The sequence below is a fragment of the Vulpes lagopus genome, chromosome 12 (assembly GCF_018345385.1).
Source record: "Vulpes lagopus strain Blue_001 chromosome 12, ASM1834538v1, whole genome shotgun sequence".
Classification (NCBI taxonomy): Eukaryota; Metazoa; Chordata; class Mammalia; order Carnivora; family Canidae; genus Vulpes; species Vulpes lagopus.
The window spans coordinates 5,558,841-5,580,797 of NC_054835.1; the positions used below are offsets into that span (position 1 = coordinate 5,558,841).

The following is a 21,957-nucleotide window of genomic DNA, read 5'->3' on the forward strand; positions in this document are numbered from 1 at the left end:
CAGACCAACACTGATCATAACTGCTGTGACCAGTCCTCCATCCCTCCAGCTGAGGGATGCTGGGAGCATGGCACACAAGTCTGCTGGCCCGGGGTGAATTTGTGGGCACCAGGCAGGGAACACATAGCATCCTGCTTGTGACGTGGTATGCGGAACTTGAGAGTGAGGCCAGCAGGCGTTCAAGGGACTGTCATGTCTAAGAAGGCAGAACTCCAGTGGAGATGTCCACGGGCACCTGATCATGAGGAAGGCTTATTGGAGCCCATCAGAATAGACTCCACATCAGTGGTAGTTAGACATGAAAATTCTGTTTTCCCAGGACAGGTACTTATCCTGAGGAACAGTTTCTAAGGCATGATGGGGTCAGGAACCACCATGTACCTAGTGAACTCCAGCCACCAGTGAAAAGCCCGCGTCTCATGTTTGCCTGGGGAAAATGGCCCTTAATAGTCACTTACTTTTTCAGTAATTGCTTTTATTTTCATTCTCCTGTGGATTTTTTCCAAAGTTGAGTCATCACACCCACCCTCTCCCACTGAAGTCTCTTAGTGAGATCTGAGAACCTTTGGGTTAAAATCTGTTCTTAACACTGTGTGCTGTTTGCAAGAGTGTCCTTTCTTCCACCACGCTTGTGCCTTTGCCTGTTACCCAGGACCTGGTGTCTGTCAGAGTTTATTATTAAACTCTGGTTTACCCAGAGTTTATTCTTGTCCTCATTCCTTCCTCTCTCTTTCCTTCCCTCATTTGTGGCTGGACACCTTCTCTGATGTGTTGTGACAGATGGTTACTGAAGAACTGTGTTGTAGCATCAGTTATTCTGAAGCTTTCTCGTGGAGTCTGGTGATGAGGCTACATTCTATGTGCCTGACCTTGTGTACTCCATGCATAGTGTCCACCCCCACCCCAACCCCCTCTCCCGCCTCCACCCAGGCTGAGATGTGGCCTGGTGAGTCATGGAGCATGAGTCACCTGTGAGCAGTGGCAAGACCTGGACTCTAGCCCCAGCTCTGCCAGGAGTACCTGTGTGACTGCAGGAGCCACACCCCCCCACCCCCCGCCATATACACACACTTGCACACAGTATGCAGAAAGCAAAGGCTGCATTGCAGGGCCCCAGGCTCCTCAAACCCTGTCTAATTCACTAATCCAGACCAGGTGCCTCAAAGATTGCAGGCCTATCCTCATGCATTTGCGCTCTCTGATGAACCTCAGATGATTGGGCCATCAAAGCCATGACCAGGGAGCACCAGAAGCATGCTTGTTTGTATAAAGAGAACCACTCAGTCCAAAAAAGGACTCCCTCTAAAGGTCAGAACAGGCAGCTGTGCAGTTTGTCTCCTCTTTCCTTTCTGTGGCCAAGAGATGGCTCCCCTAGGGCAGTAGTGAGGGAAGAAACAGCATGTGGGATGAGCCTGCATGGTCCACGGTGGGCTGACTGTGGCCTTGGGCTGCCTCCCATCCTGCCCAGCTGCCTTCCCCTAGAAAGTAAAACTAGTGGGTGGTGAATAAAAGCAAATGTTAAAAAATAGTCATCGTAAAAAAAAAAAAATAGTCATCGTTTAAAAAAATATATTCATTGTTTAGAAGTACCTGGATTGGTTGGTAATTAGAGACATCTGGTTTTGTGTACACATGGCAGGCAGGTGATCAGCATTTGCTGTAGGATGTATTTTAAGACTTACAGAAGGACAGATGTTCAGTCCAGGCTGCTGCAGTGGCAGACTGCTCGCAGGGTCTGAAAGACCCAAACCCAGACTCCAGGGGCTCCAGCTAGGATTCACTCTGAGAATCCCTGCTTCAGAAGCAGCCTGTCCTTCTCAGGCTGGTTTCCTTTGTTTTATGTTCAGTCAGCACTAAAGCATCTCAGCAGCCATCTGAGCAGAGAACACAAATAGACTTGAGTTGTGTACTCTTGGCTTCTGAAATGTTTTTCTGGGCAGTGCTGTGTTTTAGAGAGTTCTATTAGGAAAAAGCAAGGCACAGAACCCTAATCCTGGGGAGGCCAGGAGGCAGATAAAACTATGACTTGCCCCGTTCTGATTATCCAGGTGACCAAAGATGAGGACAAGGCAAGACAGGAGAGGGCTGGGGTTGTCTCCTGTCACAGTCTACAGTGACTTAGCTTCTAAGAGACAAGTTTCCCCGCTCAGCAGTGGATGAGTGTCCCCGGCAGGCCCTGCATGAGAGTGGCCCCAGCGCCTACTCTGTCCTCTGGCACTTCTCTCCCCCAGGTGCCAGTTCAGGGGAGTGGGTGTCAGCAGCCGAAGTACACAGATGCCACCAAGCCCCACCTTAATCCCATTAATCAGTCATCCCTCCACATTGTCCAGAAGTGAAGTCTTTGCATTAGATCTTCACCCCAAGCTCTGGGGGGTTTATGTTAAAAGTACCAATCATGGGATCCCTGGGTGGCTCAGCGGTTTAATGCCTGCCTTTGGCCCAGGCCCTGATCCTGGAGACCCGGGATCGAGTCCCACATCAGGCTCCCTGCATGGAGCCTGCTTCTCCCTCTGCCGGTGTCTCTGCCTCTCTCTCTGTCTCTCACGAATAAATAAATACAATCTTTAAAAAAAAAAAAAAAAGAGTACCAATCATGAGGGAATGTCCAAGAGGCTGTCTAAAGCTAGTCGGGTGTGCTGAAAATCTGTTACACAGGACTTGCACTTGGGAGAAAGTTTTTGTTTTTTTATGTTGAATATTTTGCTTTATTCCCAATTGGGGTCAGACATTTTTCAGTGGGACTCAGATTTGAATCCATTCAGAGCCAACCCCTTACCCAGCTGCTATCTAAGCATTCACTTGCATGTCCCCTCCTGCTAGGAGCCCAGGGTGCCCAGAATTGAGACCAGTGGCACGGCTGCTGGGCCTGGCTGTGCCACCAGAGGGCTATGAACGAGCACAATGCTGCTCTGGGCTTCATTCTCCCCTCTTTAAGATGTGGGGCAGGCCAGAGCGTGTTTCCCAAACCTGGTAGATCTCAGACTCTGCTGGGTGGATGTACACATTAAATGTACACATTCCCTGGTGCCTCCCTGGATCTTCTGAGTTGGTAGGTCTGTTTCAACCAAACCTAGGAAAGCCTAGACTAGCTGCTCTGTAGAAGACTCTGATTTTTGGGCTCTCTCAGTGAAGAGAGATTTTGTCCTGGCAGAGCTCACAGATTCTGGCCCCCAGCCTCAGCAGTCTTTTGGATGACTTGGTGTCTGGAGACCACTGTTTACATTTCTCAGTCTTGCGGTTATGTAGCATAAGAGGGACCCTCAAACAAAAACAAAAATGACAATGACAACAAAAAAGAGGGACCTACCTGGTCAGCTCCCCGTGGGTTCAAGATGCGGTTCTGCAATATGTGTATGGTGGACTCACCCAGGTCCATTTGTGGTGTTTGTGGTGGTGAAAAGCTTGACCAAGATACTAATATAAAACAGAGGATTGGCGGAGGGGGGGGGGGGGTCCAAGAATTAGCTCTCAGGTGATTTGGATTAACACCAGCTGGCCTGGATCCTCTAAAGACACTGGGTGAGTTTTTGTGCCCAAATGCCCAGGCCTGTTGCAGAGATACTTAGTCCTGGACATCATCTCCTTTTGGTCACACCTGCCAACACCAGGTGGTCAGCCATCAGATGACAGAGAGTTGTAGAGCGTGGATTCCTTAACCTTGTTGGGCCTCCCTCAGATCTTGATTGTGCATGTAAGCAAGGGTAGGGGACACTTTGGGATAGGCGAAGCTCCCTTGTGATTTTTTGGCTAAGTTGAGTCTTTTGTCTTATTTCCTGGAACTCAGCTGGATAGTGTGGGAGGGCATTAGGGACAGGTTCCCCACATGTGCACTGTTGTTGCCTTTACCTGGAAAGCCCCCAGGCTAACCTGCACAAGGTACCCAGAGGCTGGCTGTCTGGATGTAGACACACAGACCACATGGAGTTTGAGATTTGGAAGGCACTCACTGTGGCAATGGTTTACTGTCAAGAATTTGGCAATGTTTATTTCTGTTTTCTCATTTGTGGAGTAGCCTTTGGCCTTCTTTAGGACAAGGAAGATGAGTAAGATCACAGAAATGAGTCTACCTTTGATACCTTTAGAGGAGGGTGGTGCTGTCAGAATGCCCAGGGACCCACTGCTGAAAGCCCTGTGGCATTTGGTGAAGGAGCCTCAGGTCTGCAGAGAGATGGGTCAGCTTAGAGCACAGGAGCTGGTGCAGGCTGTAAACTTGGCTCCTCCAGGAAGCAGCCATAGACTGGTTCCTCACTCAGGGCAGTGACAAGGGTGGCTAGGGCTTGAACCACAGAAGGCGGGATGTTGGAAGAAGCCCCTCACGCTGGAGAGGGCTTTACAAGTTTTCTGCCGATCTGGATGGACCAGGAAGGTTCAAGTCCTGCACTCCCAGCAGCCTCGGGTCAGCTGAGCACCTAGTGATCAAAGGCACAGGGATCTGGTGTTCCGAATCACCCCAATGAGCCAGCCAAAGCTTTCTTTTGCCTGCCCTCAGGGTGGAAATCTGGCACTCTGCAGTGTCTGTCCCCACCCCCACAAGGCCCATTCCTCCGCCCTGCACCTCCAGGGAGGCACATTTTCAAGTACGGGTCTCTTTTGTTCAGTTCTTCTCTCCCACCGGGACCTCTTTCTTTGAAGCCCACTGCATGTGTGCAGGCCTCATGTTCACACGCCGGTCACTTCTGTTCTGTTTGAGTAAAGTCCATGTCCAAACCACACAGTCCATGCATCTTTTTTTACTGCACTTATTAGCTCTCTCTCCTTATGAAAAAAGACTTCATTTATTTATTTTATTTTTTTATTTTTGCAGTAAAAGTATATCTAACTCCATTAGCTTAAGTTTTTGGCAAGCATTTCTAATCTCTTACAATGTGCGGTCTCTGCAAGGTAAGGCCTCAGGTACCCTGGCCCTTTCCCTTTCACACCTGAGGTCCCACCCATGAGGGCAGCATCAGCCCACTGTCTCCCAGAGGTCAGTGGCTTCCCCCAGGGTGCCCTGCCCATCACTTCCTCCCTAGCAGGCACCATCCTTCCCATATACGGCCCCCTACCAACCCGCGCACCCCCTTCCCAATCTTTCCCCTTCCATATGGTTTGGAATTTCTCTCCCTGGCTTCACCTCGAGTGCAAGAGAAAATCAGAAATGCAGCTGCCCTGGCCCCCTGCACCCCCCCCCTCCCCACACCCTGGCAGATGACTGACGCTGAGCCCACATGGAGAGGCGGGTTCCTTCCTTGGTACAGCCTGGGACCCTGCCTGAGCCGGAGGATGTGTTTTATTTATCTACAGTCCTCAAATGACCCCCAGGCCTATTGTGATGTGGCCCCAACACCCAACCCATGACCCACTCCCTGCTTCCTCTAGAGCAGGACCAGGGGTGGGGGGTGGGGGTGGGAGAACAGATGCAGAGGTGGGAACTGAAGAGCGGGAAAGGAGATGTGGTAAGAACTGGAGCCAGCAAGCTCACTGTATTTTCTGCCCCCCAGGATCCACGCACATTCTCACCCCACAGAAACTGCTGGACACGCTGAAGAAACTGAATAAAACAGATGAAGAAATAAGCAGTTAAAAAAAAAAATAAGCCACCCCTCCAAAAAAACGAACCCTCTTCCCACAGTGCTCCACAGCCCCTGCCGCTGCCCGCCTTGGTTACTTTGCTGATCCTGTCCCTCCACCGCCTCCCCCAGCTCTGCACGCCCTGGCCGGCACTGTCGCCGCTGCGTTCTCGTGTTTAATGATGCCCTCTTCTTGTGTGAAACAAAAGAAAATAATGCATTGTGTTTTTTAAAAGAGTAACTTCTATATGTGTCCTAAGAGGAGAAGTTCCTACGCAAGGGACACACTGCTGGAGTTGTGAAACTGTCTAGAATGAATGGACACCTTCTCCCCATTATTACAATTCCGTGACCTTGTATATAGCCCAGTGCAACATGCGCAAATTGCTTGAGTATGGGAAGGTAGACATTTGGGTGTTTTACAAAATTCTGTTTTGGGTTGTTTCCTGTTGTTTTGGGGAATCACAGAGCTATCTGTTCTGGAATATTTCAAACTGAGGATTAATCTGTTGTCTTCACTCGAGTTCATACCCCTCATCCAGATAAGTATGGCAGCGAAGATCAGATGACATCTTGCAAGGTTTGAGCTGGAAGCAATCCCTTAGCCTCCTGCAGTGGCTCATCCTCCTGTGCCGGGCTGTGGGAAGGGGTGGAGAGATCCTGTGAAGTCAGGCTGGGTGCTGGCCCACGTGCATGCAGCCTGTCGCTGCTCCCTCCCTGGCCCGTGTCCAAAGTGCTATGATCCTGAGGCAAGTAATCCTGCAGCCAAAGAGCAAACTCCCCCTAGGACCTTCGTCTCTTGGAGAAGCAGTTAGGCTGGGCTTTTGGGCCAGACCCTTCCCTTCCCTGGGGCCCCACCCCCAGCAGAGCTCCTCTTGCTCAGTGGGGTCAGCACAGGTGGAGCTCCAGGGTCAGGAACAAACGAGAACAGAATGGTTTCCGAGGGCTCCCGGGCAGAGGCGCCCTTCCTTAGAGAAGGGTCTGGGCCCCTAAGACTTGAAACCGCCAGAAAAACAGCCCATTGGATTTCTGCAGACCCTGTTCCCATTCAGATTATCCTCAGTTTAAGATACTTCATAATACTTTATTTTGTGTAGTGTGGGGTCATATGTCGTCGTGCTTGTAAGAGAAAATGATCATTTTACTCTCTGTATAAATCTTAGCTCTAAAGCAAAAATGAAAGAAGCAAATGCAGAAAGGATGTCTCGTCATCCTCAAGACTCAGCAGCTCTCCGTTCTCCGATGGTGAGCGCACCACATGTTCTGCTGTTGTCAAAAAATATAATGACAGTGGAAGTCACAAAAATGTCCCCTGCCCAGCCCCCCCACCGCCCCTGAACCCCCGCAGACCGTGTGCATATTACTGTCTCGTGATGTCCTTGCAGACGTGGTGTGTGCTAGTTCCACGCGGCCACCCGCTTTCCTTCAGAGCGTGTTCCTTCCCGTTAGGTGCTTCGTGGTATTCTCTTCTCAAGGCTTCAGAATCTCCCCTGCGCACTCAGATTAGTTTTCAGGCCTCTTCTCTCTGTCTCCCTTTTCCCTCTTAAGATATCTTGTTTCCTTAGGACAGAACTGTAGGTGCTTGCACTGGTTTGTTTCTTGCTGTCACTGCTTGTTTTGTTCCCTCCCCTTGACCAAACAGGGCTCACGCTTCAGGGCCTTGCGCGTTGAACATGTTGGGTTTTCTTTCTCTGTTATTTATATAAAAATAATTTATCAAAAGGATATTTTAAAAAAGCTAGTCTGTCTTGAAACTTGTTTACCTTGAAATTCTCAGAATCTCAGTGTTGGAAAGTATTGAAGCACAAACATGTATCATCTCCGTACCGTTCTGTACTAAAGCACTCAAGTCTAATAAATCAATCAATCAGCACCCATTCATGGTGTCCGTGGTGACTCCTGGTGTGGCTTTACCTTGGAGAGTCAGAGGAGAAAGGTTTCTGGAGTCTTCTGGGTCCCAGGCAGTGGCGCTTGCATTAAGATCTGTAATGGTCTCACATTCGAGAACAGTGCATAAAGCTTGTCCTGGGCCCTAGGCAACAACAGGGCACTGCTTGTGGGCCAGGGAGCTCTTCTTTCTCCTTAGTGGAAATGTCTCTCCAGCTCAGAGACTACAGGCCTCTTTCTTTGCAGATGCTCCCTGCTCAGTGGCAGTGTATTTAAGGCGTGTGAGGAGGGCACTTTATCAATCATACTGTTCTCCTCCTCTCTTCCTGCTATGAACTCTTTGGCTTTATGAGCTCCCAGCTCAAAATCTGGTGCACGTGCTGTTGCTCTGGAAACCTGTTCAGAACCTGGGGAGAGGGAGATGGGTTTGGGCCAACTTGGGGAGTAGACCCTTGAGTTAGGGTTGGGGTCACACTGGAAACCTGCTGGAATAGGAGGCACGAGGGCATGGGATTCTTTGGAGGAATTTCTTTTTTTTTTTTTTTTTAATTTTTATTTATTTCTGATAGTCACACAGAGAGAGAGAGAGGCAGAGACATAGGCAGAGGGAGAATCAGGCTCCATGCACTAGGAGCCTGACGTGGGATTCGATCCCGGGTCTCTAGGATCGCGCCCTGGGCCAAAGGCAGGCGCTAAACCGCTGCGCCACCCAGGGATCCCCTTTGTAGGAATTTCTGATTCTATGCTTTGGTCCTCAGTCACTGTCTCTTTCAGTCATGGTTTTTTTTTTTTTTTTTTAATTTTATGTATTTATTCATGAGAGACACAGAGAGAGAGGCAGAGACACAGGCAGAGGGACAAGCAGGCTCCACGCAGTGAGCCCGACGCGGGGACTCGATCCCGGGACTCCAGGATCACGCCCTGAGTCAAAGGCAGGTGCCAAATCACTGAGCCACTCAGGGATCCCCACTGTCTCTTTCATTTTTTTTTTTAAGATTTTGTTTATTTATTCATGAGAGACACACAGAGAGAGGCAGAGACACAGGCAGAGGGAGAAGCAGGCTCCATGCCGGGAGCCCGACGTGGGACTCCATCCCAGGTCTCCAGGATCACGCCCTGAGCTGAAGGCGGCGCTAAACCACTGAGCCACTGGGGCTGCCCCCCACTGTCTCTTTCAAATCCTGATTTCCTTCAAGGCATGGAGACATCTAACAACTTGAGGCCATTTGGCAGAAACTACACCTCCTTGACCCAGCTATCTGCTGGTGAGACTTGCCTGATTGGGAGGTAATTATGATGGTGAGCTTTTTTTTAATTTTAAAAATTTCATTTATTCATTCGTGAGAGAGAGAGAGAGGGAGAGACACAGGCAGAGGGAGAGAACAAGGCTTCCTGCAGGGAACCCAATGCAGGACTCGATCCCAAGATCCTGGGATCATGCCCTGAGCCAAAGGCAGACGCTTAACAGCTGAGCCACCCAGGCGTCCTGATGGTGACCATTTATTGAGTTCCTGCTCCACATGAGACCCCTCATGTGCTACGTGTGTTGGGTGGCTCCCTTCCCAGTTTCACTGGGTGAGGAAGCCCAGGCCAAGAGTAAAGCAGTAACCTACACAGCCCGCTCTGGCTCGGGGAGCATCAGACACTGTCTTATAGCAGTAGTCACTGCTCCAGTAACCAAGCACCCTGGAATGAGATCCAGGATCAGAATGTTTAAATTCTAGACTGTTCTAAACTGAGTTGACATTAAAGCAAAGTAAATGCCATTTGCTCCTTCCTTCCAGGCCACCCGCCTCACCACCAGCCAACAGCAGAGACCTGGCCCTTATTATGCTTCTGGCAGTTCTATGTTCCACAGCACAGATGGAGCCTGTGGGTTGCCCCTCCAAAAAGTCTCCAATGGTGTTAGATATTCTTGGAGAAACGGAGGGTTCTGAAACCAAAACAGACGGTGCTGAATCAGTAACTGAGCAATCCTAGACCAAGACAATTCTGAGAGCTGTAGCCGGTCACTCTGCCTTTCCAGGGGCCAAGGCCGGGCTGGAGGGTCTCACCCAGACTCTGCTTGGGGTCTGTCCACCTGCCTCGGTGTGACACCAGGCATTCACTACATTTAGCAATGGAATTACTTGGTTTCGTATACTCTTTTGTGATTGGTAGGAGGAAAGTTGCTAGGCTTATGAACAAGGTCACTGTGCCCATGGGATTATTCTCTGGACAGTGTTCTTTCATAACAGGTAATGCATGGGGAACCAGGGAAGTGTAGCTTGCTGTCCTGGAAAATCTATTGTCCTATGTCTTATTTCCACTCTTTTTCTGGTTGCTGTGTAAACGAATGATTCTTTTTTTTTTTTTTTTTAAGATTTTCGAGAGAGGGGGGCACCTGGGTGGCTCAGCAGTTGAGCATGAGCCTCTGGCTCAAGGGGCCATCCTGGGTCAGGGGATCAAGTCCCACATTGGGCTCCCTGCAGGGAATCTGCTTCTCCCTCTGCCTGTGTCTCTGCCCCTCTGTGTGTGTCTCTCATGAATAAATAAATAAAATCTTTAAGAAAAAAAAAATATTTGTGAAAGCGTGCATGTGTGTGCTCACACACATACATGCAAGGTGGGGGAGGGGCAGAGGGAGAGGGAGGGGGGGGAGAGAGAGAGAGAGAGAGAGAGCCTCTCAAGCAGACTCCCCGCTGAAGCCCAACACCAGCTTCAATCCCACGACCCAGAGATCAGACCTGAGCCAAAATCAATGGTTGGACACTCAACTGACTGAGCCACCCAGGCACCCCAAACTAATTCTTTTTTTTTAAGATTTTATTTATTTATTTGAAAGAGAGAGAGCACAAGCAAGGCCAGCAGCAGAGGAAGAGGGAGAAGCAGGGTCCCCACGGAGCAAGAAGCCCAAAGTGGGGCTGACCCCAGGACCCTGGGATCATGACCTGAGCCAAATGGGTGGGGCTGAAAGTTAACCCTACAATCACAAGGTTGGTTCCTCTAGAAACCAGCACCCATTAGGTGTTTTCGGAAAGTCACCTCATTAACATAAACTCAGGTGTGATTGAAAGATATTTGTTAGGAATATCGAGACACCTTTATCACACTTATCACTTAGGGAATTACAAGGGTTTTAGGAGCTCAGAGCCAGAAACAGAGATGAAGACCAAATCTGTATCTTATAAATCACAGCATCACACATGAGACCAGCAGTTCCACTTTTGTGTATATTCCTGAAAGATTTGAAAGGAGGCTCTCTAAGAGATATTTGTATGCCCATATTCATAGCAGTATTATTCACAGTAGGCAAAAGATGGAATTAACCCAAGTGTCTATTGACAGATGGGTAGATAAAAGGTACCATATACACACAATGGAATATTATTCAGCCTTAAAAAGGACACCTGCTACAACATGAATGAACCGTGGGGACATTGTGCTGTGTAATGAGCCTGTCACAAAATGATAAATACTGTATGACTCCACTTATATGAGGTACCTGGAGTAGTCAAATTCATGAAGACAGGACCCCAGGACCCCAGGATCACTCCTGAGCTGAAGGCAGACGCTCAACCACTGAGCCATTCAGGCATCCTGCATTTTGCCACAATTTAAAATAAAAATAAATTTTAAAAAGTCCACTATGGATTGAATGTTTCTGTCCCCCGCAAAACTCATATGCTGAAAACATAATGCTTAAGGTAATGATATGAGGTGGGGCCTTTGGAGGGTAATTAGGGTCTGTGGAGACTCTACCCTCATGAGTGGGATTTGTGCATATCCTAAGAGACCCCACAGAGCTCCCAGGCCTCTCTAATTCTTGAGGACACAACTGTTAGGTCTGCAACAGGAAGAGGGACCTTGCCTGCCCTTGGTGGCCCTGACCTCTGACTTCCAGCCTTCAGACTGTGAGAAAGAAGTTCCTGTTGTTATAAGCCACTCAGTCCGGCATTTTGTTACAGCAGCCCCAAGGGGCTAAGACAACAAACTCCCATGCTCAGAAATGGCTTGTGGTTGGTTGATGCTCTCTGTGGGAGCCAAGGGCCCCTGGAGCCAGTGTTGAGAGAAGCCTATTTCCCTGGGTGGTGAGGACAGCCCAGCTGCAGGAATGCCCAGCTCCTGCCTGGGCCCCCAGTTGGCAGCGCTTCCTGATGTTCATGCAGTGCTGAGAGGAACAGCCCTGGGTGTGGGAGGTTCTTCAACGTGCCTGAGGAGGGACTGAGACTCCATTTCCACATGGAAGTGCGAGGGACACCCGCTGAAGGCTCCTCTTCACAGTGCTGCGTAAGTCCCTTCTCTAGTATCAAGGAGCTTCTTCACGCAGTTCATTTTCAGGATCTGGGTGGCCTGTCACTCCACATGCGTTTGTTAAGCCATGTTTTAAATCCACACCAAATCCTGGAACAAAACTTGAGGAAACCAGGGCACCTGGGTGGCTCAGTGGTCTGAGGCTAGCGTCTGCCTTGGGCTCAGGGTGTGATCCCTGGGTCCTGGGATTGAGTCCCGCATCGGGCTCCTTGCATGGAGCCTGCTTCTCCCTCTGCCTGTGTCTCTGCCTCTCTCTCTGTGTCTCTCATGAAAAAATAAAAAATTTAAAATCTTGAATGAGGCCTAGCCTCCCTATCTCCCTTGGGCCCAGGCTTCCTTCCTTCTAGAAACTCCTAGAGGTGGCAGTCCCCCAGCCCTGTGGCCTCAGCCCTGGGCTGATGTTACATTGTGCTGGGCTATGCGCACCGTGACAGCTCCCAGCCGCTAGACTTTGTGGTCTGGCAGCTCCAGCAGCTCCAGGCTCATGGCCACCAGTCCCCAAAGCAGGACACAGAAGGCAGTTCATGAAACAGCAATGAGAAGGTGTCTCTGGGGTGGGTCCTGGCCCGTGGCCCCAGGGAGCCTTGGAGAGGATCTTCAAACTAATGCAGGCACGGGATACCCTCTGACTTGCAGTTATCTCCTTCCCTGCCCCCAGCACCTGGAAGTCCAGCCGGTCACTCTTGCAGCTGCATTTATGAGCCTGGCCCTAACCCCCAGGAACCTTTCTGGTGCAGAGGAGGAAGTACAGGTCCCAGAGCTGACCCTTTCTCAGCTCCAGGTGGGCCGAGGGGCTGCTGGCCATGCTGAGGCTGGGGATTTGGAGCTACCCCCTAAGATGGGCCTGAGGTAAAAGAAGGTGGAAACACAGATAGGAGGAGGGAAAAGGGCAGCCAGGGGACACTGTGGTGATCCTTTGTCTGAGCTAGGCTCCAGTGGGAGCTGCTGCTCAGTTTGGGGAGGGAGTGATGTCCAGCTGGAGTGGGGGTCCTTGCCCTGGGCAGGAGGGGCAGCCCTGTGCTGGCCCTGAGTCTTGGGCACTAAGCCAGGCCTCTCTCCCTCTCTCTCTGGAGCCTTAGTGACACCCTGTCTGCAGTTCTGGGCAGACAGAACTCCCTGCGCTGTTGTGAATCTGCGCAAAGACAGATGCCTGTGTGCAATAGTGAGTGCCTGTCCCCTCTGCCAGTCGTGCTTCTGCCCTCCCAGAGCTGCCTCAGGCTGCAGGGAATGGATCCCCTGGCAACACAGACCGGGAGGCTGAGAGGCTGAGAGTACCAGGATGTTGGAAATCCCAGAGGCTGCCTAACCCAGGACAGGCTGGAGCCTCACCTATCTGCTCTGCTAATGGCAACACCAGGTGCCCTTTCCTATGCACTTTCCTGCACCCCTGGACCATAGCCCCGCACTGTGCACTTTACATACAAGGTCACACTTGGTCCACGGCATGGCCTCCCCATTTTACAGCTCAGAGAGGTCAGGTTGCTGGCCCAAGGTCACCCTGGATATGTGACTGGCTAAACTAGAGCCCACTCCTAACCAACCACTGCTCGTGGCAATGAGTAAACACCCACCTCCTTGCATTTCTCACCCCTCCCTGTTCCCCTGCATCCATTGCAAGGATCCCACTGTTCACAAGATCTGGCCACTCAAACCAACCCCAAATGCTGAAGTAATACTGAGCTTCCCCCGTCCAGCCGTCGGACATTCAGGGTAGAGCTGCAGCCACCTCTTGTGAAGAGCTGAGCCCTAGGACAACAGGGATAAAAAGCACCTGGCCACTGTCCCAGGGATTGCCTGGGCTCTTATAAGCACTGGCTGGACAGCAGGCCTACAGGCATCCCTGGCTGGAGATGAGAGCCTGGACGGAGCCGGGGGTGGGGCCAGTGCATGGGTGGGGCTCACAGTCGCAGCTGGACCCCCACCGCCTGTCCCCGCTGTCCCAGGCCAGAGCCTGCAGCTGGCCTTTGCCTGGGTCAGCCTGGGTTACATGGAGAACCTTCCACCAAGCCTCGTGAAAAACAGAGCCAGTCTCTGGATAGGGATGTCCTGGAACTCCGGCAGAGCAGCCTTGGATATAGACCATCTCTTAGCATACTGCCTCTCCAGTGTGTTTTGGGTGAACTAAGAAAATAATTTGCTATATAGCTATATCACCCAAGGATTAACAAGCTGGTCTCAGAGGGCTCAGGGAAGAGGCTCATTGGCCTGGGGACTGGCTTCTTCTGGTTCTGGGGAACTCTAGGAAAGTCCTCCCTCTCTGGCACAAAGGGGCAGGGTGGTGGTTTCTGGGGCTCATCCATTGTAACATTTTCACCTAGGGGAAAGGAGAGGTCTTCCCAAAGCCCAAAAAAGTGCCCCAAGAGCCTAGCATCCTGATTTTGAGATGCTATGGCCTGGGACACCTTGGCCTAGGGCCTCTGTGGTGCTCGGCCTTGGAGGGGGAGGCCAGTTGCTAGTGCCCAGCCTTGCCAGGAAGAGGGCAGGGTCCCTTTAAGCTCTGCCTCACTCCCTCAGTTTGTTGCTATGTATGGGACCAACTTCCTTAGCAACCACCTGGCTTCTTAAAGGGGCCCTGGAGCAGTGGTTGCCACCAGCCATGGCTCCCAAAAAGAAGGCAACCAAGGGGGCCAAGGATCCTGAGGTCAAAAAGAAGAAAGGTGGCAAGAAGGATGCCAGCATGGCCAACAAGCCCATGGAAACGACTTTGGGCGAGGAGATCCGAGAATTCTATCACATCCAGATCCGAGACCTGGAGGACAGGCTGGCCCGGTGGGTGGGCGCTCAGGGAGGTCGGTGCTGCTGGGTCAGAAGCCCTGCTCACAGCTGACCAAGGGGGAGGCTCATTCAGGGGTCCTCGGCCTCCCGACCTCCCTCCTGTGGGATGTCTAGGCCCCACCCCACCCCTACCCCAGCCTGTTTCCTGCAAGTAACGTAGAGAGGCTTCACAATTTGAACCCACCCGATCTTGGCTCCCAGGGTCCTGGGGTCCTAATGCTACCTGGCAACCCTACCCCAGGCAAGTACCACTCCCCCTGCCTCACTCTTGCCCCATGGGATTATGTATGTGCTTTATAAAAGGACAATCAGTGGGATGAATTGAAAATGGCAGCCCCCTGGCAGGCAGGTACACCCTGTGTCCTTTCTTCCACCACCCCTCCCACTCCCGTCTGTGCTGACTCCCTGCTTGGTGCCTTATTGACCTACCCACCTGTGGAGCCCAGATTTTTTGCATGCTGGGCCCATTTCCCCAAATGTAAATGAGGAGGATTGTCTCCCCAGGACTGTGTGGTACAGGTGGTAGTGTGGAGGGGTATCTAACTTCTGAGACATACTCACTTGCCCAGTTTTCTTATTTTAAAACTAGTTTCCTCCCAGTTAATGATGCACCTGCCTAGTCTTAGGGTGACCTTTAAAAGACAAACGCCTTTAGTAATCATTAGGCAGTACTTTCTCCCCCAGATGATGTTGCAGATACAGCTAACGCTGAGTCCTTCATATGCATCAGGTGGGTCCTGAGCTGGTGCTCACTGCATCCTTGAAACAGTCCGAGAGGTCCTGACATCCCCATTGTACAGATGGAGGGACTGAGAGACTCAGGAAGGGAAGTCACTCCCAGAAGGTACCAGGATAGGAGCCCTGGCCCTTCTGACCTCCCTACACCAAGCTGCTTCCTCACTCCACAAAGCAGGTCATTCAGCTCTGTACCACCCAATGCCCTGTATGCAGTAGACTTTCAAAAGATGTTGCTTGAGTAAATACTGAGGTAAAACATCTTTCCAAATAACTCCTCAAATTATTCCATTGGAAACCAGTAAATCAATTATATGATACTCTTAAAAATTTACAAGTATCCCTCAAGCTGAGACACCAGATGGAATGTATTTGGGGAAAATTCATTTGGGAGACAGTTATTAGGTGCTTTTTTTTTTTTTAACTGAGCCCCTCTGTCAGACCCCAAGAACAGAAAGGTGGAGGAGGTCAGAGGTCTGCCAAGTGAAGACAAATATGACATCAGATCTTGACTGTCCATTGGAATAAGGGCCCACTTACAGGAGGGCACCAAAAAGAGGGTCACAAATGTGGCTCAGGTCCAAGAATGAGGCTCAGCAGGGTTCACTCAGCAAACAAGGGTAAGGAAGACAGCAGCCTAAGGAGCTTACAATCTGGTGATGTAATAAATGTGACACACTAAGCACCGGCATTGGCTATGGTCATGAGTACAGGTCGGAGCACAGTGGAGATGAGACTGGATTCCCACATAAGAAACCTCGAATGTCCCTCTATGGAAGGCTCCAGTGGAACAGGCCCAGTTGCGTGGAGGTCTGGCTTGCCCACTCCCCTGGATCTCTACCCCGCCCCCACCTCAGGTACCAGCGGAAGTGGGATGAGCTGGCTGTACAGGAGAAGCTGTTCCGCCAGGAGTTTGAGCAACTGGCCAACAACAAGAAGGAGATTGTGGCCTTCCTCAAGCGCACACTCAATCAGCGGGTGGACGAGATCACTGACCTCAATGAGCAGCTCCAAAGCCTGCAGCTGGCCAAAGAGATGGAGAAGGATGCCTTTGAGGCACAGCTAGCACAGGTGCGCCATGAATTCCAGGAGACCAAGGACCAGCTCACCACAGAGAACATCATCCTTGGTGAGGGGGGAGACTGGCAGGCGAGTCTGGGGGGCACACACCATGGGGGAGGGAACCCAATATTCTTGCTCTTGGGGTTCTAATCCCAGCTCTACCAGTGACTTTGTGGCCTGGGGCAAGCACTTCTCCTTGACCTTCAGTTTTCTCATTTGGGAAATGGGTATATGTCTACCTTGAGTAACAGCAGCTATATGCTGCTTCTTTCCACACATTATCTTCTCTAAGGGTCCCAGCCATCGCCCAAGGCAGGAAATATTATCACCCAGTTTGTAGGTGAGGAAGCACCTCAAGTTGAAGTGTCTTGCCCAAGGTCACCTGGCTGGCAAGCGTTTTGAGGATTAAGGACAGCATTAGTGCCTGGCCCAGAGAAGGTGTGCAAGTTCAGTGGCTGTTGTCACTGTCACTTCCCAGAAAATAGAAGCCAATGGAGGCTTTTCCGAGGTGGAACCCGAATGAGGCTTCATAAGATCAATGGCAGGGAAGATAGGGGGGCATTCCAGATGAAAACCGTGCACATGGGCGGGACTGGGCATGGAATGTTGTAGGGAGAGGTCTGGCCCCATTGGATTGGGAAGCATAGGGAGGGCAAAAGGGCGTGGAGGAGGTAGGGAGGGAGGGGCATCGCTCAAGGCTGTTGCTGCCGGGCTGGGCCCTGCCCTCCCGAGGTGGCCCCTCACCAGGCCTGTGCCCTGTGGTGGGGCAGGGGGGAAGCTGGCAGCTCTGGAAGAGTTCCGGCTGCAGAAAGAGGAGCTCACAGAGAAGTTCGAGTCACTGGAGGACCAGCTACGGAAGCAGGAGAGTGAATACAAGGATTACGTGTACAACCTAGAGAAGAAGTCAGTGCTGGACAAGGACAGGTGGGCAGGCTGGGTGCTGGGACCAAGCCCAGCTCAGTCCTCAGGCCTCCCAACAGCTTCAGCTTCTAACTGGGGGTACTGCACTCAGGGACTACCTAGCCTGCTGCTTGTCAAAATCCTGGCTAGTGATTTATGAAGGGAAGGAGGAAATAGATAAGCTCCCAGCCCTAGTCCTCACACCGCCATTAGAGAATCCTTGGACTTCCTTTTGCCACTTTTTGTGACTTAAATTATATTTACTTAATAGGTAGGACTACATTGATATAGTTCAAAATGCCAGAGATACGGAGGGTCTACAGTGAAAAGGCTCCTTCTGGGAAAGAGCACAGTGGTGGCCCTAAGCACTCTGGGAAACCTCACGTGGAAGGTTGGTGCCTGTGCCCACTCTGATGCTCCCTCCTTCCCACCCATACTGACTAGACTGAGGAAGGAGATCATCCAGCATGTGAACCTGGTGGCCACTGAGTTCCGCAAGGTGGCCACTAGCCAGATGTGGGACACGACAAAGCGGGCCATCGTAGAGAACAACACAATCACCCTGCAGCTGTCCAAGATATCCAAGCATGGCATGCAGCTCCTGCAGGAGAATGAGCAGCTCAAGGGCATCCAAGACAAGCTGTGCAAACAGCTGGATCTGTTGGAGAACACCCAGAAGGTCATGGCCAGGCATAGCAGAGGCCATCATAAGGTGTGCCCGCCAGGCCTGCACCACAAAGCATTTGGCACATAAAGCAGGAGGGAACCCTAGGGGGAACTGCTTCAGGGCAAACACAGCCTGGTAGGGTGGGACCCTAGGCTGGAACCAGGTCATGAGGGGGGCAGCAAGTGAGGTGACGGGGTCCTTCGTGGGGGCTCCTGGGTACATCTCTGGTTTTTATCTGGTTTAAAGCCCCCATAACTCACTGAAGTGGAACCTACCTTGGGCCATCTGGGGGCTCTTACCAGAGACGGTACTGGTCCCCTAGGACCTTGGCAGGCTTCTCTGTTCGATGGGGTGAGCTCTGGCTGAGTCCAGAGCTGGGAGGGGGGAGGCTGACAGAGGGCCTGCAGCGGGCCCAGAGCATGGCTGCACCTGCCCGCACCCGCAGATGATTCTCATGCTGACGGAGAAGTGCCGTGAGCAGGAGCAGGGCACAGCGGAGGCTGAGCAGCTGCGCCTCCAGCTGAGCCAACTGGAGCAGAGCCTTGGGCAGCTGCAGCAGGACAATCAGGCACTGAGGTGTGGCCCCAGAGGGGTAAGCAGTAGGAATAAGTGGGGGCGGGGGGTGGGGGCGCTTGAGCCTATTCCTTTTGGGTCCCATGGCACAGGCCAGTGACTTCCCTTTCTCGAGGGGCCTTGAGGCTTTCTCAAATAGGCTAAGGACTGGAGCTGGGTGGGCCAGAGGGAAACCACCTAGCAGGGGAGGGGACTGACTCGTCCTGGTCCTGAGTCCAGGAGTCAGAGAGACCAGCTGAACCTGCAACTGGAGAAGCAGCAGGCTGAGGCACAACAGCTACAGCAGGAGCTGACCAAACAGCAGAAGGTTCAAGCAAGTCTGGAGACAGCCCTGGCCCAGGCCACCTTCTTCCTACAGGACATTCTACAGGTGACAGGAAGTTGGTACAAGTCGGGGGCAGGGGAGCAGGCCAATGTCAGACACTGCTTGGAGATAACCGGCATTGGGAGGTGGCTAGGCCACAGCCAGAGGTCCCACCTTTCCCCTGAGACACTCCCGCCAAGTCTGTCCTTTCCTGAACCTGCACTTCAAAGAGCCATTGAAGGTCTCAAAGTTGCCAGAGTCCCTCTCTGAGGTCCTGGAAGACCTGTGCTTCAGTCTTCCCATTTGGAGAATGAGTGTCCCAACACAGTCAGGAGTGTATGCTTGGAGAAAACAGGCACTGGGGTTGGAATGTCCCAGAGGTGGGTGTTGGGGCCACTGTGGGCCTGATCCCCATGGGCCCACCCCCACCAGCAGAGGCAACCGGATGAGGAGGACGGCAACTTTGATGTAATGTTCCAACTACAACGCAAGGAGATACTACAGCAGCTGCTGGCCATGCTCAGCTCAGCCATGGTCCTAAACCCCCAGCTGGCTGTGTGTTCCCGTCAAGAGAGCCAGTTGAGTCATGGCCCACCCAAGGAGAGGTGAGTGAGTGACCCTGTATGACCTCAGAGGAGGCAGATGTGGGGCTTGTCCAAGGGCTCTTTTTGGCTGACTCTGGGCCACCAGAAACCCAGTTCCCAAAGCCTCTCTGAACTTCAACCTCCTCAACTATGAAAGGAAGTGGTGATGCCAGCCCCCTCTCCACAGCCAGCCCAGCACCCAGCCACCCAAGGTGGGGTCTCTGCCCCAGCAGCTGTCCAGTATCACACCCTACCAGCTGGGAGACCTGGGCCTGGTGCCTCGACGGGCCCACATCCCACCCAACCCTGAGGACCTCAGGCTGCTCTCACACACCACACGTGTGGGAACCTTCCAGGTGCACAGCAGGCCTGAGGTGAGTGCCAGGGGCCCCAGGGATGGGCAAGACAGCAGCCAGCCCATGGTGCAGCTGTATGGCCTGGGGGGTGTGCCTGGCCCTCTGAGCCTGCATTTCCCCATCTGTAAAATGGGCCAAAGAAAAGGCAAGGCCTCAGTGGGCTAACACATGCCCACACATGGCCTGGGAAGGGGGCTTGCTGGACCCTGTTGGCCCCTCATCCACTGGCAGTGGAAGGGTGGGAACCCTCCAAGGAGGCCTCAGCTTCCAAGCCGCGCGTCTTTAATCTTACAGATTCACACCTCTGGTTCTCCAAAAATGTTTAAAAAGTTTACTCTTCCTGAAGTTTCTCCACTTTCCAAGTAAGACACAGAGAGAAGACTAATCCCCACCCCAGAAGTGGACCATTGCAGCCACAGTCCCCTCTTCAATCTATAGGCAGCCTGAGGCAGCCCAGAGAAGAGTTCTATAAAAAGTGGATACCACAGGTTGGCATGGCACCTCTGTAAACGGGGCTGGGTGTGTGGGCGTGGTGGTCAGGCAGGCATGTGTTCATGGATGTTAAAGCCTGACGACAAGCCCTGGCTTCGCTCACGGATGTGGTCCAGGAGCAGGTCAGTAGCTCGCTCCAGCAATGGAGGCAGCAGTTCCTGCTCAGCGGCGGAGAAACAGCCTAGCACGTAGGCCTTCACTGTATCAGGCTCTGTCGGGCGCCCGATGCCCACCCGCAGCCTCGGCATTGCCTGTGGGGGAGTCAGAGGGGCCCAGGGAGCTTTGTTAAGGAGTGTCAGGGGAGCCTCATGCGGGCCCACCAGACCCCATGCAGGACAGAGGGGCAGACTCACACTGGAATTGAGACAGCTAATGCAGGAACGGACTCCGTTGTGGCCCCTTCAAAAGGATATGGAAGGGACAGTTAGTGCTTCCCTGGATGGGCACTCTTCACCCCTCCTAGTGCAGGCTGGAGTTAGAGCACCCATATTCCCTGCCAAGACTGGGATGGGCACCCCTATCCCACCTCAACTGGGAGGCTCCTCCCTAGCCCACCCTGGCCTGCTCAGGACCTCACCTGGAGCTTCCTCCCAGCTTCAGGGCCAGTTTCCCCAGGGGCTTGTCCAGCTCATCATGCACCAGGTAGACCTCCTCAGCAGTCAGCCCAAACAGCTCCGCTGGACACAGCCAACAGTGGCCCTGGTTACCGCCCATCAGCCCGGGGGTGGGGAGGTGGGGGGGGAGGGGAGGGGCCAACCCCGCGCGTGTGTGTCTGTGTGTGTGTGGGGGGGTGGTGTGTGTGGAGGGGTGTCCTTATTTACAGCTCTCATGAGGAGGAGCCACAATTAAACCCATTTCACATATAAACCGAGACTCCTATAAGTACGGAGGGCCATATGCAGCAATTGGAGCGCAACAGGCACCTAGAGGTGAACAGCCCTGCCCCCGCCCCAAGCCCTTTCTCCAGCCCCTGCGCCTTCCCGGCCGGCCTCCTCGGGTGCCCTCAACTCACCCGCCCGGGCCACGCTGCGCCCGTTGGCGTTCATGAGCCGCCGAGGCCGAAGCAGGACCAGCTGGGCATCATCGAGCGAGGCCAGGGCGAGGTCGGCGGCGCAGCGCCGGTCCCGTGCCCAGCCGTCTGCCACCCCCAGCCGCCGTGCCAGCTGCCCCAGAACCGCCAAGCCCACGCTGTGCCGCGTGCTGGGCAGTCCAGGATTTCCCAGGCCGGCCACCTGCGGCGGCACCAGGGAAACTGAGGCACGACATTTCTCGCCACCCTCTACCTCACAGGGCTCCCTGGGACCCAAACCAGCGAGAGGGAAATGGAGGGCAGGGTAGAGCGGGGCAGGGGGGCGGAGTAGGAGCCCAGAAACCCCAGGGACTCCAGAAGGCCGAGGGGCCCGCGAGCTGGACGGCCAGAGGAGAGTTCCTTCAAGTTTGGAGCCAGTCAGAATACTGGGCCCATTTTCTAGGTAAGGAAACTGACACAAGGAATGTAGGGCATGTTGTTTGGAGACACTGGCAGAACAGGAACTTGCTAGGGCCCCGGAGCCCCTACGCCGTCGCCCCCCACTCAACTCACCAGCCACCGCTTCCCTGGGGGCCGCGGTTCCAAAAGGCTCCAGTTCATGGCGCTACTCCTCCACAGGGTCGCTCGCAGGGGGCCGGGCGGCGGCATGCTACCCCATTCACGGCGTGGCCCCGCCCCCTGACGTTGTCAGCCCTCGACCAATCGCGGTGGCCTCCTAGCCCCAGCGCCCAATCCCGGGCGAGCGACGGG

The 21,957-nt window shown here is 52.9% G+C and overlaps 3 protein-coding genes across 5 annotated transcripts in view; 2 read left to right on the forward strand and 1 right to left on the reverse strand.

The window, feature by feature from the left end:
• Window positions 1–7,426, forward strand: part of STXBP1 (syntaxin binding protein 1) — a 79,794-nt gene extending 72,368 nt beyond the window's left edge. For all 3 annotated transcript variants that reach the window (XM_041725449.1, XM_041725450.1, XM_041725448.1), the window contains one exon: window positions 5,481–7,426. Coding sequence is in view for 1 of the 3 variants with exons in the window: in XM_041725448.1 (XP_041581382.1) it covers window positions 5,481–5,563 (83 nt within the window). In the remaining 2 variants the exon portion in view is untranslated. The remainder of the gene's footprint in view (window positions 1–5,480) is intronic.
• A 6,899-nt stretch (window positions 7,427–14,325) lies between these two features.
• On the forward strand, window positions 14,326–20,095 carry CFAP157 (cilia and flagella associated protein 157). The gene is made up of 9 exons (XM_041725274.1): window positions 14,326–14,498; window positions 16,097–16,368; window positions 17,072–17,225; window positions 17,646–17,913; window positions 18,314–18,444; window positions 18,661–18,811; window positions 19,181–19,350; window positions 19,517–19,703; window positions 19,980–20,095. The coding sequence occupies exons 1-9, from the start codon at window positions 14,326–14,328 to the stop codon at window positions 20,049–20,051; spliced, it is 1,578 nt and encodes a 525-aa protein (XP_041581208.1). The 3' UTR covers window positions 20,052–20,095.
• On the reverse strand, window positions 20,003–21,915 carry PTRH1 (peptidyl-tRNA hydrolase 1 homolog). The gene is made up of 5 exons (XM_041725273.1): window positions 21,760–21,915; window positions 21,190–21,409; window positions 20,755–20,854; window positions 20,531–20,576; window positions 20,003–20,428 (listed from the first exon to the last, which is right to left on the reverse strand). Exons 1-5 carry the CDS (start codon window positions 21,853–21,855, stop codon window positions 20,222–20,224), a joined length of 669 nt encoding a protein of 222 aa, XP_041581207.1. The 5' UTR covers window positions 21,856–21,915; the 3' UTR covers window positions 20,003–20,221.
• Between the last annotated feature and the right edge of the window lie 42 nt (window positions 21,916–21,957).

Bases quoted from the DNA above. Each gene is read 5' to 3' on its own strand.
- CFAP157 (XM_041725274.1), top strand. From the start codon at position 14,326: ATGGCTCCCAAAAAGAAGGCAACCAAGGGGGCCAAGGATCCTGAGGTC. The intron at 17,914-18,313 runs GTGTGCCCGCCA...CCGCACCCGCAG, and splicing joins ATAGCAGAGGCCATCATAAG to ATGATTCTCATGCTGACGGA. The intron at 18,812-19,180 runs GTGACAGGAAGT...CCCCACCAGCAG, and splicing joins TCCTACAGGACATTCTACAG to AGGCAACCGGATGAGGAGGA.
- PTRH1 (XM_041725273.1), bottom strand. From the start codon at position 21,855: ATGCCGCCGCCCGGCCCCCTGCGAGCGACCCTGTGGAGGAGTAGCGCC. The intron at 21,410-21,759 runs GTGAGTTGAGTG...GTGCCGCCGCAG, and splicing joins CCCCAGGGAAGCGGTGGCTG to GTGGCCGGCCTGGGAAATCC. The intron at 20,577-20,754 runs GTGAGGTCCTGA...ATCCTTTTGAAG, and splicing joins AAGCTGGGAGGAAGCTCCAG to GGGCCACAACGGAGTCCGTT.